The 18,746-nt window shown below is 45.3% G+C and overlaps 1 protein-coding gene across 10 annotated transcripts in view; it reads left to right on the top strand.

Annotated features, from left to right (window-relative positions):
• The first annotated feature begins 7,969 nt into the window (after window positions 1-7,969).
• OTOF (otoferlin) overlaps window positions 7,970-18,746 on the top strand; it is an 81,982-nt gene continuing 71,205 nt past the window's right edge. For all 10 annotated transcript variants that reach the window (XM_075860809.1, XM_075860806.1, XM_075860803.1 and 7 more), the window contains exon 1: window positions 7,970-8,040. In XM_075860809.1, the coding sequence (XP_075716924.1) occupies window positions 7,992-8,040 (49 nt within the window). In that variant the 5' untranslated portion in view covers window positions 7,970-7,991. The remainder of the gene's footprint in view (window positions 8,041-18,746) is intronic.

Genomic DNA, 18,746 nt, shown 5'->3' with positions numbered 1-18,746 from the left:
TGGGTGACTGGACAGATTTAACATATAATTACAGCACTTACAGGGGACAGGGTAGATATAGCAGATAGTAATCGCACTTACAGTTGACCGGAGCAGATCTAGCAGATAATAATAGCACTTACAGAGGATCAGTGTAGATATAGCAGATAGTTATAGCACTTATTGGTGACCAGGCCAGATCTAGCAGATAATAATAACACTTACAGGTGACTGGGCAGATCTAGCAGATAATATCACTTACAGGTGACAGGGCAGATCTAGCAGATAATAATAGCACTTACAGGTGACCGGGGCAGATCTAGCAGATAACAATAACACTTACAGGTGACCAGGACAGATCTAGCAGATATTAATAACACTTACAGGGGACCGGGGCAGATCTAGCAGATAATAATAATGCTTACAGATGACTGGGGTAGATCTAGCAGATAATAATAACACTTACGGGTAACCGGGGCAGATCTAGCAGATAATAATAACACTTACAGGTGACCGGGGCAGATCTAGCAGATAATAATAACACTTACAGGTGACCGGGGCAGATCTATCAGATAATAATAACACTTACAGGTGACCGGGGCAGATCTAGCAGATAATATTAACACTTACAGGTGACTGGGGCAGATCTAGTAGATAATAATAACACTTACAGGTGACTGGGGGAGAAGTAGCAGATAATAATAACACTTAGGGTATGTTCAAAGCAGTGTTTTCAGACGTAATTCGGGCATTTTACGCCTCAAATTACACCTGAAAAAACGCCCCTAATACGCCTACAAACATCTGCCCATTGCTGTGAATGGGTTTTGTGATGTTCTGTTCCCACGAGGTGTGATTTTACGCATCGCTGTCGAAAGACGGTGCGTAAAATGACGGCTCGTCAAAAGAAGGGCAGGACACTTCTTGGGACGTTTTTAGAGCCGTTTTTTATAGACTCTATTGAAAATAGCTCCAAAAACGTCCGTAAAAAAACGCAGTGAAAACGCTGCAAAAAACGCGAGTTGCTCAAAAAAACGTCTGAAAATCAGGAGCTTTTTTCCCTTGAAAACAGCTCCGTCTTTTCAGACGTTTTTAGTCTAGCATGTGAACATACCCTTACAGGTGACTGGGGGAGATCTAGCAGATAATAATAATACTTACAGGTGACTGGGGGAGATCTAACAGATAATAATAACACTTACAGGTGACTGGGGCAGATCTAGCAGATAATAATAACACTTACAGGTGACTGGGGGAGATCTAACAGATAATACAAACACTTACAGGTGACTGGGGGAGATCTAGCAGATAATACTAAGACTTACAGGTGACTGGGGGAGATCTAGCAGATAATAATAACACTTACAGGTGAACGGGGCAGATCTAGCAGATAATAATAACACTTACAGGTGTTGGGGGAGATCTAGCAGATAATAATAACACCTACAGGTAACTGGGGCAGATCTAGCAGATAATAATAACACTTACAGGTGACCAGGGCAGATCTAGCAGATATTAACACTTACAGGTGACCGGGACAGATCTAGCAGATAATAATAACACAGGTGACCTGGGCAGATCTAGCAGATAATAATAACACTTACAGGTAACGGGCAGATCTAGCAGATAATAATAACACTTACAGGTAACGGGCAGATCAAGCAGATTATAATAACACTTACAGGTAACGGGCAGATCTATCAAATAATAACACTTATGGGTGACTGGACAGATTTAACATATAATTACAGCACTTACAGGGGACAGGATAGATATAGCAGATAGTAATCGCACTTACAGTTGACCGGAGCAGATCTAGCAGATAATAATAGCACTTACAGAGGATCAGGGTAGATATAGCAGATAGTAATAGCACTTATAGGTGACCAGGCCAGATCTAGCAGATAATAATAACACTTACAGGTGACTGGGCAGATCTAGCAGATAATAATAGCACTTACAGGTGACCGGGGCAGATCTAGCAGATAACAATAACACTTACAGGTGACCAGGACAGATCTAGCAGATATTAATAACACTTACAGGGGACCGGGGCAGATCTAGCAGATAATAATAATGCTTACAGATGACTGGGGTAGATCTAGCAGATAATAATAACACTTACGGGTAACCGGGGCAGATCTAGCAGATAATAATAACACTTACAGGTGACCGGGGCAGATCTAGCAGATAATAATAACACTTACAGGTGACCGGGGCAGATCTATCAGATAATAATAACACTTACAGGTGACCGGGGCAGATCTAGCAGATAATATTAACACTTACAGGTGACTGGGGCAGATCTAGTAGATAATAATAACACTTACAGGTGACTGGGGGAGAAGTAGCAGATAATAATAACACTTAGGGTATGTTCAAAGCAGTGTTTTCAGACGTAATTCGGGCATTTTACGCCTCAAATTACACCTGAAAAAACGCCCCTAATACGCCTACAAACATCTGCCCATTGCTGTGAATGGGTTTTGTGATGTTCTGTTCCCACGAGGTGTGATTTTACGCATCGCTGTCGAAAGACGGTGCGTAAAATGACGGCTCGTCAAAAGAAGGGCAGGACACTTCTTGGGACGTTTTTAGAGCCGTTTTTTATAGACTCTATTGAAAATAGCTCCAAAAACGTCCGTAAAAAAACGCAGTGAAAACGCTGCAAAAAACGCGAGTTGCTCAAAAAAACGTCTGAAAATCAGGAGCTTTTTTCCCTTGAAAACAGCTCCGTCTTTTCAGACGTTTTTAGTCTAGCATGTGAACATACCCTTACAGGTGACTGGGGGAGATCTAGCAGATAATAATAATACTTACAGGTGACTGGGGGAGATCTAACAGATAATAATAACACTTACAGGTGACTGGGGCAGATCTAGCAGATAATAATAACACTTACAGGTGACTGGGGGAGATCTAACAGATAATACAAACACTTACAGGTGACTGGGGGAGATCTAGCAGATAATACTAAGACTTACAGGTGACTGGGGGAGATCTAGCAGATAATAATAACACTTACAGGTGAACGGGGCAGATCTAGCAGATAATAATAACACTTACAGGTGTTGGGGGAGATCTAGCAGATAATAATAACACCTACAGGTAACTGGGGCAGATCTAGCAGATAATAATAACACTTACAGGTGACCAGGGCAGATCTAGCAGATATTAACACTTACAGGTGACCGGGACAGATCTAGCAGATAATAATAACACAGGTGACCTGGGCAGATCTAGCAGATAATAATAACACTTACAGGTAACGGGCAGATCTAGCAGATAATAATAACACTTACAGGTAACGGGCAGATCAAGCAGATTATAATAACACTTACAGGTAACGGGCAGATCTATCAAATAATAACACTTATGGGTGACTGGACAGATTTAACATATAATTACAGCACTTACAGGGGACAGGATAGATATAGCAGATAGTAATCGCACTTACAGTTGACCGGAGCAGATCTAGCAGATAATAATAGCACTTACAGAGGATCAGGGTAGATATAGCAGATAGTAATAGCACTTATAGGTGACCAGGCCAGATCTAGCAGATAATAATAACACTTACAGGTGACTGGGCAGATCTAGCAGATAATAATAGCACTTACAGGTGACCGGGGCAGATCTAGCAGATAACAATAACACTTACAGGTGACCAGGACAGATCTAGCAGATATTAATAACACTTACAGGGGACCGGGGCAGATCTAACAGATAATAATAATGCTTACAGATGACTGGGGTAGATCTAGCAGATAATAATAACACTTACGGGTAACCGGGGCAGATCTAGCAGATAATAATAACACTTACAGGTGACCGGGGCAGATCTAGCAGATAATAATAACACTTACAGGTGACCGGGGCAGATCTATCAGATAATAATAACACTTACAGGTGACCGGGGCAGATCTAGCAGATAATATTAACACTTACAGGTGACTGGGGCAGATCTAGTAGATAATAATAACACTTACAGATGACTGGGGGAGAAGTAGCAGATAATAATAACACTTAGGGTATGTTCAAAGCAGTGTTTTCAGACGTAATTCGGGCATTTTACGCCTCAAATTACACCTGAAAAAACGCCCCTAATACGCCTACAAACATCTGCCCATTGCTGTGAATGGGTTTTGTGATGTTCTGTTCCTACGAGGTGTGATTTTACGCATCGCTGTCGAAAGACGGTGCGTAAAATGACGGCTCGTCAAAAGAAGGGCAGGACACTTCTTGGGACGTTTTTAGAGCCGTTTTTTATAGACTCTATTGAAAATAGCTCCAAAAACGTCCGTAAAAAAACGCAGTGAAAACGCTGCAAAAAACGCGAGTTGCTCAAAAAAACGTCTGAAAATCAGGAGCTTTTTTCCCTTGAAAACAGCTCCGTCTTTTCAGACGTTTTTAGTCTAGCATGTGAACATACCCTTACAGGTGACTGGGGGAGATCTAGCAGATAATAATAATACTTACAGGTGACTGGGGGAGATCTAACAGATAATAATAACACTTACAGGTGACTGGGGCAGATCTAGCAGATAATAACACTTACAGGTGACTGGGGGAGATCTAACAGATAATACAAACACTTACAGGTGACTGGGGGAGATCTAGCAGATAATACTAAGACTTACAGGTGACTGGGGGAGATCTAGCAGATAATAATAACACTTACAGGTGAACGGGGCAGATCTAGCAGATAATAATAACACTTACAGGTGTTGGGGGAGATCTAGCAGATAATAATAACACCTACAGGTAACTGGGGCAGATCTAGCAGATAATAATAACACTTACAGGTGACCAGGGCAGATCTAGCAGATATTAACACTTACAGGTGACCGGGACAGATCTAGCAGATAATAATAACACAGGTGACCTGGGCAGATCTAGCAGATAATAATAACACTTACAGGTTACCGGGGCAGATCTAGCAGATAATAATAACTCTTACATGTGACTGGGGGAGATCTAGCAGATATTAATAACACTTACAGGTGACCAGGTCAGATCTAGCAGATAATAATAACACTTACAGGTGACTGGGGGAGATCTAGCAGATATTAATAACACTTACAGGTGACCGGGACAGATCAAGCAGGTAATAATAACACTTACAGGTGACCGGGGCAGATCTAGCAGATAATAATAACACTTACAGGTGACCGGGGCAGATCTAGCAGATAATAATAACACTTACAGGTGACTGGGGGAGATCTAGCAGATATTAATAACACTTACAGGTGACCAGGGCAGATCTAGCAGATAATAATAACACTTACAGGTGACCGGGGCAGATCTAGCAGATAATAATAACACTTACAGGTGACTGGGGGAGATCTAGCAGATATTAATAACACTTACAGGTGACCAGGGAAGATCTAGCAGATAATAATAACACTTACAGGTGACCGTGGCAGATCTAGCAGATCATAATAACACTTACAGGTGACCGGGCAGATCTAGCAGATAATAATAACACTTAGAGATGACCGGGACAGATCTAGCAGATAATAATAACACTTACAGGTGACCGGGACAGATCTAGCAGATAATAATATCACTTACAGGTGACTGGGGGAGATCTAGCAGATAATAATAACACTTACAGGTGAACGGGGCAGATCTAGCAGATAATAATAACACTTACAGGTGTTGGGGGAGATCTAGCAGATAATAATAACACCTACAGGTGACTGGGGCAGATCTAGCAGATAATAATAACACTTACAGGTGACCAGGGCAGATCTAGCAGATATTAACACTTACAGGTGACCGGGACAGATCTAGCAGATAATAATAACACAGGTGACCTGGGCAGATCTAGCAGATAATAATAACACTTACAGGTTACCGGGGCAGATCTAGCAGATAATAATAACTCTTACATGTGACTGGGGGAGATCTAGCAGATATTAATAACACTTACAGGTGACCAGGTCAGATCTAGCAGATAATAATAACACTTACAGGTGACTGGGGGAGATCTAGCAGATATTAATAACACTTACAGGTGACCGGGACAGATCAAGCAGATAATAATAACACTTACAGGTGACCGGGGCAGATCTAGCAGATAATAATAACACTTACAGGTGACCGGGGCAGATCTAGCAGATAATAATAACACTTACAGGTGACTGGGGGAGATCTAGCAGATATTAATAACACTTACAGGTGACCAGGGCAGATCTAGCAGATAATAATAACACTTACAGGTGACCGGGGCAGATCTAGCAGATAATAATAACACTTACAGGTGACTGGGGGAGATCTAGCAGATATTAATAACACTTACAGGTGACCAGGGAAGATCTAGCAGATAATAATAACACTTATAGGTGACCGTGGCAGATCTAGCAGATCATAATAACACTTACAGGTGACCGGGCAGATCTAGCAGATAATAATAACACTTAGAGATGACCGGGACAGATCTAGCAGATAATAATAACACTTACAGGTGACCGGGACAGATCTAGCAGATAATAATATCACTTACAGGTGACCGGGACAGATCTAGCAGATAATAATATCACTTACAGGTGACCGGGCAGATCTAGCAGATAATAATAACACTTATAGATGACAGGGACAGATCTAGCAGATAAGTCACATTTGGTAAGTGTTGTCTCTTCTCCAACATTTGTACTTAGGCCTTATTCACACAAACGTGTTTAACGTCCGTGATACGCGCGTGAAAATAACGCGTGTCGCACGGACCGTTGTTAGTCAATGGGGCCGGTCAGACATTCCGTGATTTTCACGCAGCGTATGTCCGCTGCGTAAAACTCACGACATGTCCTATACTTGGGCGTTTTTCGCGCATCACGCACACATTGAAGTCCATAGGTGCGTGAAAATCACGCCACAGCACACGGAAGCACTTCCGTGTGTCGCGCATGATTCGCGCAACCGTAGATCAAGAAATGAAGGGAAAAATAAAACCAACACGGAACTGGAACACGCAAAAAACCGAGCGTCCGCTTAGAGGCGAGCTCCAATTTTGGGCTTTAACTCTTTTGGTTTCATAGAATACATTCCGCTTCTACTGAGTCACAGAAAGCGAATGTTAATGAACGGATTTATGAGATGCAGCAAATATTGATTTTCGGGACACTGGTAATTAGTTGCTGAGCTATTAAGCCCGTGCCCCTGTGTATATCACACATATTATATTTGCCCTGACCTTCTGGTTGATTAAAATTCTACCAACTAATATATCTGGATTATTTTTGCAATTATAACAAAAAACAAACATTTGTAACACGTTGCTAAGGAGCATCTGTCAATTTCCAAATATCATAGCAACAGCAAAATTACAGTTCTCCTTTAAGTTAGTCACAGTGGGTGGGCTCGTGTGAGGGAGGGGCTATTAAACAATTATGGCCATTTCCTATATGTTTGGGACGTCAACGGTTTCATTGTGAATTATCCTCGGCGCCTCTCATTGCGGCCAGCCGCGTCTACACTAGCGACATTTCGCAGGAACCATCATACCACAGTGCCTGAGGAAGGTCAAGGATATGACCGAAACGTTGCACTGATACTGGCAAAGTAATAAATCTCTACCTTGAAAACTCGATGCAATATTATCAGTGTTACAGTGTGTGGTCTCTGCCTGTATGAAGCTGCTCTTCCTTTCCATCTCTCCCAGCAGGAAGTCCCAGCACTCACTAGTGAAATGATGTCCATCCAATTAGCTGCTTTTCTACGAGCTCTAGGGTCTTTCTATGACCCCAAAGCTGAGGGAACCAGTGCTATTCATTACCTACTCACTACCCATCGTTACTGTATCAAACTCTTCTGTGGGGGAATGTCGTGATTTTGATTGATATACATAGTGGGGGGGGGGGGGGATTGCATTTCCCTGTTGAATGGGACAGCCTTGGCAAGACCGTGTCTGATACCTACTGCTCCAACTGTGGTGGAAAACCTCTTGCTACAGATATTAACAGATTCCCGCTCTCTCTCTCCACAGAGTCGGTAAAGGTGTTTTCTCCGCCATGAAACTCGGGAAGACTCGACCTCCTAAGGATGACGGCAGGAAGCAAGGTAACGTGACTCCATCACCAGGTCCGCTGCTCAACCCCAATGATTATTTAATGTGGGTCTTGAGCTGAAACATCTCGGCACAATTTCTACTTCTCCTCTGGATCTATGGCAACTTTCTTATGGCGATATGGTGCAACATGGCCGCGACTTACTGCTTCCCAATTCTAAGTGGCCTCATTGCCCTTTGTAGGTTCCAGAAAATGGGACTCCTCCATATTTACCCCCAACCGACAGAGAGACGGTCTGATTGTCTCCAATTAAGAGTGCCGGCTGTCCCCGACGACCTCCATATATAACAATCTTATAGCACATATGAATATGAGATGTCTTGTAACGGCCTGTCTATAGGTGCCTGGCTTGAAGTCTATAGAAGTGTTTAGATAAATTTATTCTTGCCATCGCTCCCGGTACATGTGGGTGAATGAGAAGAAAAGTGGAGGCCTACCGGCCAATCTCCCATGTGCCCTGCGTCCTCTATAACATATACTCACCTCTCTGCATTCAGAGGCGTAGTTAGGGGTTTAGCACAGGGCGGGGAACACATCTATGTGGGCCCCAACCCAGTGGGCCCTCTAATGCATGTTTAGATGCAGAGGCGCATCCGGGGTGGGGGGGGGGGGGTCAGGCTTATGTAAACAGCGTGGTTTGCTGTGATACCCTGTTTCTGTAAACTTCAATAGAAGTGAATGAATGTTACATAAACAGCGTGGCATAGCGAGCTGTGCTCTATACATAATTCCATTCACAGTATAGTGCCTCTCCGCACAGTATAATGCCCCCATAGTGGCCCCCACACTGTATAATGTTCCCATAGTGCCCAACATGAAGTATAATGACCCCATAGTGCCCATCATACTGTATAATGCTCTAATAGTACCTCCCAACACAGTACAATGACCCCATAACTGCCCCCACACTGGATAATTCCCATATAGCTGCCCCCATGCTGGATAATTCCCATATAGCTGCCCCACACTGTATAATTCCCATATAGCTGCCCCACACTGTATAATTCCCATATAGCTGCCCCCACACAGGATAATTCCCCCATAGCTGCCCCCACACAGGATAATTCCCCTATAGCTGCCCTGCACAGGTTAATTCCCCTATAGCTGCCCCGCACAGGTTAATTCACCTATAGCTTCCCCACGCAGTATGATTACCCTATAGCTGCCCCCACACAGGATAATTCCCCCATAGCTGCCCCCACACAGGATAATTCCCCTATAGCTGCCCGCACAGGTTAATTCACCTATAGCTGCCCCACACAGGATAATTCCCCTATAGCTGCCCCACACAGTATAATTACCCTATAGCTGCCCCCACACAGGATAATTCCCCCATAGCTGCCCCCACACAGGATAATTCCCCTATAGCTGCCCCGCACAGGTTAGTTCCCCCATAGCTGCCCCACACAGTATAATTCCTCTATAGCTGCCCCCACACTGGATAATTCCCTCATAGCTGCCCCACACTGGATAATTCCCATATAGCTGCCCCCACGCTGGATAATTCCCATATAGCTGCCCCACACTGGATAATTCCCATATAGCTGCCCCCACACTGTATAATTCCCATATAGCTGCCCCCACGCTGGATTATTCCCCCATAGCTGCCCCACACTGGATAATTGCCATATAGCTGCCCCGCACAGGTTAATTCACCTATAGCTGCCCCACACAGGATAATTCCCCTATAGCTGCCCCACACAGGATAATTCCCCTATAGCTGCCCCACACAGGATAATTCCCCTATAGCTGCCCCACACAGTATTATTACCCTATAGCTGCCCCCACACAGGATAATTCCCCCATAGCTGCCCCCACACAGGATAATTCCCCTATAGCTGCCCCGCACAGGTTAATTCACCTATAGCTGTCCCACACAGTATAATTCCTCTATAGCTGCCCCCACACTGGATAATTCCCTCATAGCTGCCCCACACTGGATAATTCCCATATAGCGGCCCCACACTGTATAATTCCCATATAGCTGCCCCCACACAGGATAATTCCCCCATAGCTGCCCCCACACAGGATAATTCCCCTATAGCTGCCCTGCACAGGTTAATTCCCCTATAGCTGCCCCGCACAGGTTAATTCACCTATAGCTACCCCACACAGGATAATTCCCCTGTAGCTGCCCCACACAGGATAATTCCCCTATAGCTGCCCCACACAGTATTATTACCCTATAGCTGCCCCCACACAGGATAATTCCCCCATAGCTGCCCCCACACAGTATTATTACCCTATAGCTGCCCCCACACAGGATAATTCCCCTATAGCTGCCCCGCACAGGTTAATTCACCTATAGCTGCCCCACACAGTATAATTCCTCTATAGCTGCCCCCACACTGGATAATTCCCTCATAGCTGCCCCACACTGGATAATTCCCATATAGCTGCCCCACACAGTATTATTACCCTATAGCTGCCCCACACAGGATAATTCCCCTATAGCTGTCCCACACAGTATTATTACCCTATAGCTGCCCCCACACAGGATAATTCCCCTATAGCTGCCCCGCACAGGTTAATTCACCTATAGCTGCCCCACACAGTATAATTCCTCTATAGCTGCCCCCACACTGGATAATTCCCTCATAGCTGCCCCACACTGGATAATTCCCATATAGCGGCCCCACACTGTATAATTCCCATATAGCTGCCCCCACACAGGATAATTCCCCCATAGCTGCCCCCACACAGGATAATTCCCCTATAGCTGCCCTGCACAGGTTAATTCCCCTATAGCTGCCCCGCACAGGTTAATTCACCTATAGCTGCCCCACACAGTATAATTTCCCTATAGCTGCCCCCACACAGGATAATTCCCCCATAGCTGCCCCCACACAGGATAATTCCCCTATAGCTGCCCCGCACAGGTTAATTCACCTATAGCTGCCCTACACAGTATAATTCCTCTATAGCTGCCCCCACACTGGATAATTCCCTCATAGCTGCCCCCACCCTGGATAATTCCCATATAGCTGCCCCCACACTGTATAATTCCCATATAGCTGCCCCCATGCTGGATTATTCCCCCATAGCTGCCCCACACTGGATAATTGCCATATAGCTGCCCAACACTGTATAATTCCCATATAGCTGCCCCACACTGGATTATTCCCCCATAGCTGCCCCCACACAGGATAATTCCCTCATAGCTGCCCCACACTGGATAATTCCCCTATAGCTGCCCCGCACAGGTTAATTCACCTATAGCTGCCCCACACAGTATAATTACCCTATAGCTGCCCCCACACAGGATAATTCCCCCATAGCTGCCCCCACACAGGATAATTCCCCTATAGCTGCCCCACACAGGTTAATTCACCTATAGCTGCCCCACACAGTATAATTCCTCTATAGCTGCCCCACACTGTATAATTCCCATATAGCTGCCCCCACGCTGGATTATTCCCCCATAGCTGCCCCACACTGGATAATTGCTATATAGCTGCCCCACACTGGATTATTCCCCCATAGCTGCCCCACAGTGGATAATTCCCATATAGCTGCCCCCACACTGGATAATTCCCCTATATCTGCCCGCACATAATAATTCCACCAATGGCTGCCCCACACAGGATAATTGTCCTATAGCTGCCCCCACATGGGATAATTCCCCCATAGCTGCCCCACACAGTACAATTCCCCTATAGCTGCCCCACACCGTAAAAGTCCCCTATAGCTGCCCGGCACAGGATAATTCCCCTATAGCTGCCCCACACAGTATAATTACCCTATAGCTGCCCCACACAGGATAATTACCCTATAGCTGCCCCACACTGTATAATTCCCCCATAGCTGCCCCACACTGTATAATGCATTTATAACTGCCCCCACACAGGATAATGCCCCTATAGTGCCCCACACAGTATAATGCCCTCATAGCTGCCCTCATCTAATGCCCACAAAGCCGGTATAATGCCCACACAGACATTATAATGCCCCCCCCCCCCCCCAGAGTATATTGCCCCCGCACCTTCCCCCATACAGTATAATGCTCTACAAGTGGAGGAGATTCCTCTGCTACTCCCCTCTATGCAGTGTGTGGCTCCCTGCTCCAGCATTGGATTCAACTGTATCTGCATCCTGAGGCTGCAGATACACGTGAGACAGGTACACGCCACCGCCCCCCCTGCTAGCTACGCCTCTGTCTGCATGCCTGGTCAGGGGTCTGTATTTATTTGTGGGGTCTGGTTTGGTGTCTGCATATGTTTAAGGGGTCTTGTCTGGGTTCGGACGCCATCCCGGTTTGAAAAAGATTATGGGCATTTATTGAGGGACCTGTTTTTTATATTCCTATATGTTGTTGGGGTTATTTTTACAGGCACTTGCCTACAAGGGATCGTCCACTTTCAGCAAATTAATGTTATTTTTTGTATAATTAAAGTTTTTAAAAATTTTCCACTATATTTTTTTTATTAATTCCTCAAGATTTTCAAGATCTCTGCTTGCTGTCATTATGTGGGAACATTCATTGTTTATTTGCAGTGGCTAAAGTTCTGTCCTTGGTCATGTGATGTGCACACAGGTGCTGGAATCATTAGGAGACACAGCTCTGATACACATACTGTAACTGTAACGAGCCGTGCACCTGTGTGTCCATCACATGACCATGTAACCAGCCGTGCACCTGTGTGTCCATCGTATGACCATGTAACGAGCCGTGCACCTGTGTGTCCACCACATGACCATGTAACGAGCCGTGCACCTGTGTGTCCACCACATGACCATGTAACGAGCCGTGCACCTGTGTGTCCACCACATGACCATGTAACGAGCCGTGCACCTATGTGTCCACCACATGACCATGTAACGAGCCGTGCACCTGTGTGTCCATCACATGACCATGTAACCAGCCGTGCACCTGTGTGTCCATCGTATGACCATGTAACAAGCCGTGCATCTGTGTCTATCACATGACAATATAACGAGCTGTGCACCTGTGTCCATCACATGACCATGTAACTAAGCCACTGGAAGTAAATAATGAATGTGCCTACTGAATAACAACAAGCAGAGATCTTGAAAACTGTGAGAAATTATTATAGGATGGATATTGGAAAATTCTAGAACTTTTAATTAAAAAAAACTAACATTCATTTGCTGACAGCAGACGGCCCCTTTAAGGGTTTTTACCCCCACACGTGATTTACTGCTTTGGTTCCTCCATTACATGCTACCTTGTGCTGTTGTACATTAGGGAGTCTTTGCGATGTGATCCTGATGATCACCGGTCTCCCCTCCTGACGTCTGTTTTAGGAAATCATTGTTTTCCCCATGAAATAACAATTCTGCAACATATTTTCTTAGATCTCTGCGTTGTGTCGTTCCTCTGTTGTTCCTACTAGAAATGTTTGAATAAATTGACAACTGGGTGTTACCAGCTGGGGGTGTGTCCCTAACAGACTGACCCTGTCCAATCAGTGCTGACAGAGTGAGACTGCAGGGACACGCCCCCAACTGATAACACCCAGTTGTCAATTTATTCAAACATTTCTAGGAGGAGACTATATTTATTTAGGGGGTCTGCTCTGGGGTCTGTATTAGTTTGGGGATCTGGAGTCTGTATTTAGGGGGTCTGCTCTGGGTTCTGTATTTAGGGGTCTGCTCTGGGTTCTGTATTTAGGGGTCTGCTCTGGGTTCTGTATTTGGGGGTCTGCTCTGGGTTCTGTATTTAGGGGTCTGCTCTGGGTTCTGTATTTAGAGGGTCTGCTCTGGGTTCTGTATTTAGGGGGTCTGCTCTGGGTTCTGTATTTGGGGGTCTGCTCTGGGTTCTGTATTTAGGGGTCTACTCTGGGTTCTGTATTTAGGGGGTCTGCTCTGGGTTCTGTATTTGGGGGTCTGCTCTGGGGTCTGTATTTAGGTGGTCTGGGAATGTCTGTATTTAGCGGGTCTGGGAGGGTCTTTATTTAGGGGGTCTGCTCTGGGTTCTGTATTTGGGGGTCTGCTCTGGGTTCTGTATTTAGGGGGTCTGCTCTGGGTTCTGTATTTAGGGGGTCTGCTCTGGATTCTGTATTTAGGGGTCTGCTCTGGGGTCTGTATTTAGGTGGTCTGGGAATGTCTGTATTTAGCGGGTCTGGGAGGGTCTTTATTTAGGGGGTCTGCTCTGGGTTCTGTATTTGGGGGTCTGCTCTGGGTTCTGTATTTAGGGGGTCTGCTCTGGGTTCTGTATTTGGGGGTCTGCTCTGGGTTCTGTATTTAGGGGTCTGCTCTGGGTTCTGTATTTAGGGGTCTGCTCTGGGTTCTGTATTTGGGGGTCTGCTCTGGGTTCTGTATTTAGGGGGTCTGCTCTGGGTTCTGTATTTAGGGGTCTGCTCTGGGTTCTGTATTTAGGGGGTCTGCTCTGGGTTCTGTATTTGGGGGTCTGCTCTGGGTTCTGTATTTAGGGGGTCTGCTCTGGGTTCTGTATTTAGGGGGTCTGCTCTGGGTTCTGTATTTAGGGGGTCTGCTCTGGGTTCTGTATTTAGGGGGTCTGCTCTGGGTTCTGTATTTAGGGGGTCTGCTCTGGATTCTGTATTTAGGGGTCTGCTCTGGGTTCTGTATTTAGGGGTCTGCTCTGGGTTCTGTATTTAGGGGGTCTGCTCTGGGTTCTGTATTTTGGGGTCTGCTCTGGGGTCTGTATTTAGGTGGTCTGGGAATGTCTGTATTTAGCGGGTCTGGGAGGGTCTTTATTTAGGGGGTCTGCTCTGGGTTCTGTATTTGGGGGTCTGCTCTGGGTTCTGTATTTAGGGGGTCTGCTCTGGATTCTGTATTTAGGGGTCTGCTCTGGGGTCTGTATTTAGGTGGTCTGGGAATGTCTGTATTTAGCGGGTCTGGGAGGGTCTTTATTTAGGGGGTCTGGTCCCGAGTCTGCTTTTATTTAGAGAGTCTTGTCTGGGTTCTGAATTAGTTTATGGAGTCTGCTTTGTATTTTTTTTCGGGGGTCTGTATTTGTTGAGGGTGTTTTCTCCATGGAGCTGGATAAGCGGCGGTCAGACACCTCCTGCACCACTTATATCCGGGGGAAAACAAACCAGTTGGACAGGAGAAATTTATTGAGTTGCTCCTTGTTCTCCAGCGTCATGTGAAGCACAATACAGCCCAAATAACAGTGCCATGCATGGACTAAATAATGCAAGCACATATACAATATACAGTGACCTCATAACTGTGCCGTATACTGCAATGCAAACACAGTCCTGCCATCAGTCTTACCATACAGTGCCCACGTGATATTACCATACAGTGCCCAAGTGATATTACCATACAGTGCCCACGTGATATTACCATAGTGCCCACGTGATATTACCATACAGTGCCCACGTGATATTACCATACAGTGCCCATGTGATATTACCATACAGTGCCCAAGTGATATTACCATAGTGCCCACGTGATATTACCATACAGTGCCCATGTGATATTACCATAGTGCCCAAGTGATATTACCATACAGTGCCCACGTGATATTACCATACAGTGCCCAAGTGATATTACCATACAGTGCCCACGTGATATTACCATACAGTGCCCACGTGATATTACCATAGTGCCCACGTGATATTACCATACAGTGCCCAAGTGATATTACCATACAGTGCCCACGTGATATTACCATACAGTGCCCAAGTGATATTACAATACAGTGCCCACGTGATATTATCATGCAGTGCCCACGTGATATTACCATACAGTGCCCACGTGATATTACCATACAGTGCCCATGTGATATTACCATACAGTGCCCAAGTGATATTACCATACAGTGCCCAAGTGATATTACCATACAGTGCCCATGTGATATTACCATACAGTGCCCAAGTGATATTACCATACAGTGCCCATGTGATATTACCGTACAGTGCCCAAGTGATATTACCATACAGTGCCCACGTGATATTACCATACAGTGCCCACGTGATATTACCATACAGTGCCCATGTGATATTACCAGACCGTGCCCAAGTGATATTACCATACAGTGCCCACGTGCTTTTACCATACAGTGCCCATGTGATATTACCATACAGTGCCCAAGTGATATTACCATACAGTGCCCACGTGATTTTACCATACAGTGCCCATGTGATATTACCGTACAGTGCCCAAGTGATATTACCATACAGTGCCCATGTGATATTACCAGACCGTGCCCAAGTGATATTACCATACAGTGCTCACGTGATTTTACCATACAGTGCCCATGTGATATTACCATACAGTGCCCAAGTGATATTACCATACAGTGCCCATGTGATATTACCATACAGTGCCCATGTGATATTAACCATACAGTGCCCACGTGATATTACCATACAGTGCCCACGTGATATTACCATACAGTGCCCAAGTGATATTACCATACAGTGCCCACGTGATATTATCATGCAGTGCCCACGTGATATTACCATACAGTGCCCACGTGATATTACCATACAGTGCCCAAGTGATATTACAATACAGTGCCCACGTGATATTATCATGCAGTGCCCACGTGATATTACCATACAGTGCCCACGTGATATTACCATACAGTGCCCATGTGATATTACCATACAGTGCCCAAGTGATATTACCATACAGTGCCCAAGTGATATTACCATAGTGCCCACGTGATATTACCATACAGTGCCCAAGTGATATTACCATACAGTGCCCAAGTGATATTACCATAGTGCCCACGTGATATTATCATGCAGTGCCCATGTGATATTACCATACAGTGCCCAAGTGATATTACCATACAGTGCCCATGTGATATTACCGTACAGTGCCCAAGTGATATTACCATACAGTGCCCACGTGATATTACCATACAGTGCCCACGTGATATTACCATACAGTGCCCATGTGATATTACCAGACCGTGCCCAAGTGATATTACCATACAGTGCCCAAGTGATATTACCATACAGTGCCCACGTGATTTTACCATACAGTGCCCATGTGATATTACCGTACAGTGCCCAAGTGATATTACCATACAGTGCCCATGTGATATTACCAGACCGTGCCCAAGTGATATTACCATACAGTGCTCACGTGATTTTACCATACAGTGCCCATGTGATATTACCATACAGTGCCCAAGTGATATTACCATACAGTGCCCATGTGATATTACCATACAGTGCCCATGTGATATTAACCATACAGTGCCCACGTGATATTACCATACAGTGCCCACGTGATATTACCATACAGTGCCCACGTGATATTACCATACAATGCCCACGTGCTATTACCATACAGTACCCATGTGATATTACCATACAGTGCCCACGTGATATTACCATACAGTGCCCATGTGATATTACCATACAGTGCCCACGTGATATTACCATACTGTGCACATGTGATATTACCATACAGTGTCCACGTGATATTACCATACAGTGCCCACGTGGATTTACCATACTGTGCCTACGTGATATTACCATACAGTGCCCATGTGATATTACCATACAGTGCCCACGTGATATTACCATACAGTGCCCACGTGATATTACCATACTATACCCACGTGATATTACCATACAATGCCCACGTGATATTACCATACAATGCCCACGTGATATTACCATACAGTGCTTAAGTGATATTACCATACAGTGCCCACGTGATATTACCATACAGTGCCCACGTGATATTACCATACAGTGCCCACGTGATATTACCATACAGTGCCCACGTGATATTACCATACAGTGCCCACGTGATATTACCATACAATGCCCAGGTGCTATTACCATACAGTGCCCATGTGATATTACCATACAGTGCCCACGTGATATTACCATACAGTGCCCATGTGATATTACCATACAGTGCCCAAGTGATATTACCATACAGTGCCCACGTGATATTACCATACAGTGCCCACGTGGAATTACCATACTGTGCCTACGTGATATTACCATACAGTGCCCACGTGATTTTACCATACAGTGCCCACATGATATTACCATACAGTACTCTCGTGATATTACCATAATGTGCCACGTGATATTACCATACTGTGCCCACGTGATATTCCCATACTGTGTCCACATGATATTACCATACAGTGCCCACGTGATATTACATACTGTGCCCACGTGATATTACCATACAGTGCCCATGTGATATTACCATACAGTGCCCATGTGATATTACCATACAGTGCCCACGTGATATTACCATACAGTGCCCACGTGATATTACCATACAGTGCCCACGTGATATTACCATACAGTGCCCATGTGATATTACCATACTGTGCCCACATGATATTACCATACAATGCCCACATGATATTACCATACAGTGCCCACGTGGTATTCCCTTACAGTGCCCACATGATATTACCATACAGTGACCGTGTGGAATTGCCATAATGTGGTGATAGTGGCATACAGAGAACACATAAGGCGGGATTCACACGACCGGGTCGTTCCCGAGCCCGAGTGCCGGCCGGTAAAATCGGCTATTTTGCCCGGCCGGTTTGCATTAAGTTTTGCATCCGTGCCGGGCCGGGCAGATCCGGACAGTGACATCAGCGGCAACTCCTGAAGGGGAATCCCCATGTGTTCGGGGATTCCGCTTCAGGAGATTCCCCTGATGTCACTGCCCAGATATGGACAGAGACATCAAGCGCTCTGTCCAGGAGCGGAATCCCCGAAAACACGGGGATTCCGCTCCTTCAAGGAGCTAAAGTGCGGCTAGCACATAGCA

The sequence above is a fragment of the Rhinoderma darwinii genome, chromosome 4, assembly GCF_050947455.1.
Source record: "Rhinoderma darwinii isolate aRhiDar2 chromosome 4, aRhiDar2.hap1, whole genome shotgun sequence".
Lineage (NCBI taxonomy): Eukaryota > Metazoa > Chordata > Amphibia > Anura > Rhinodermatidae > Rhinoderma > Rhinoderma darwinii.
This window is presented reverse-complemented; position numbering and strand designations above follow the sequence as displayed.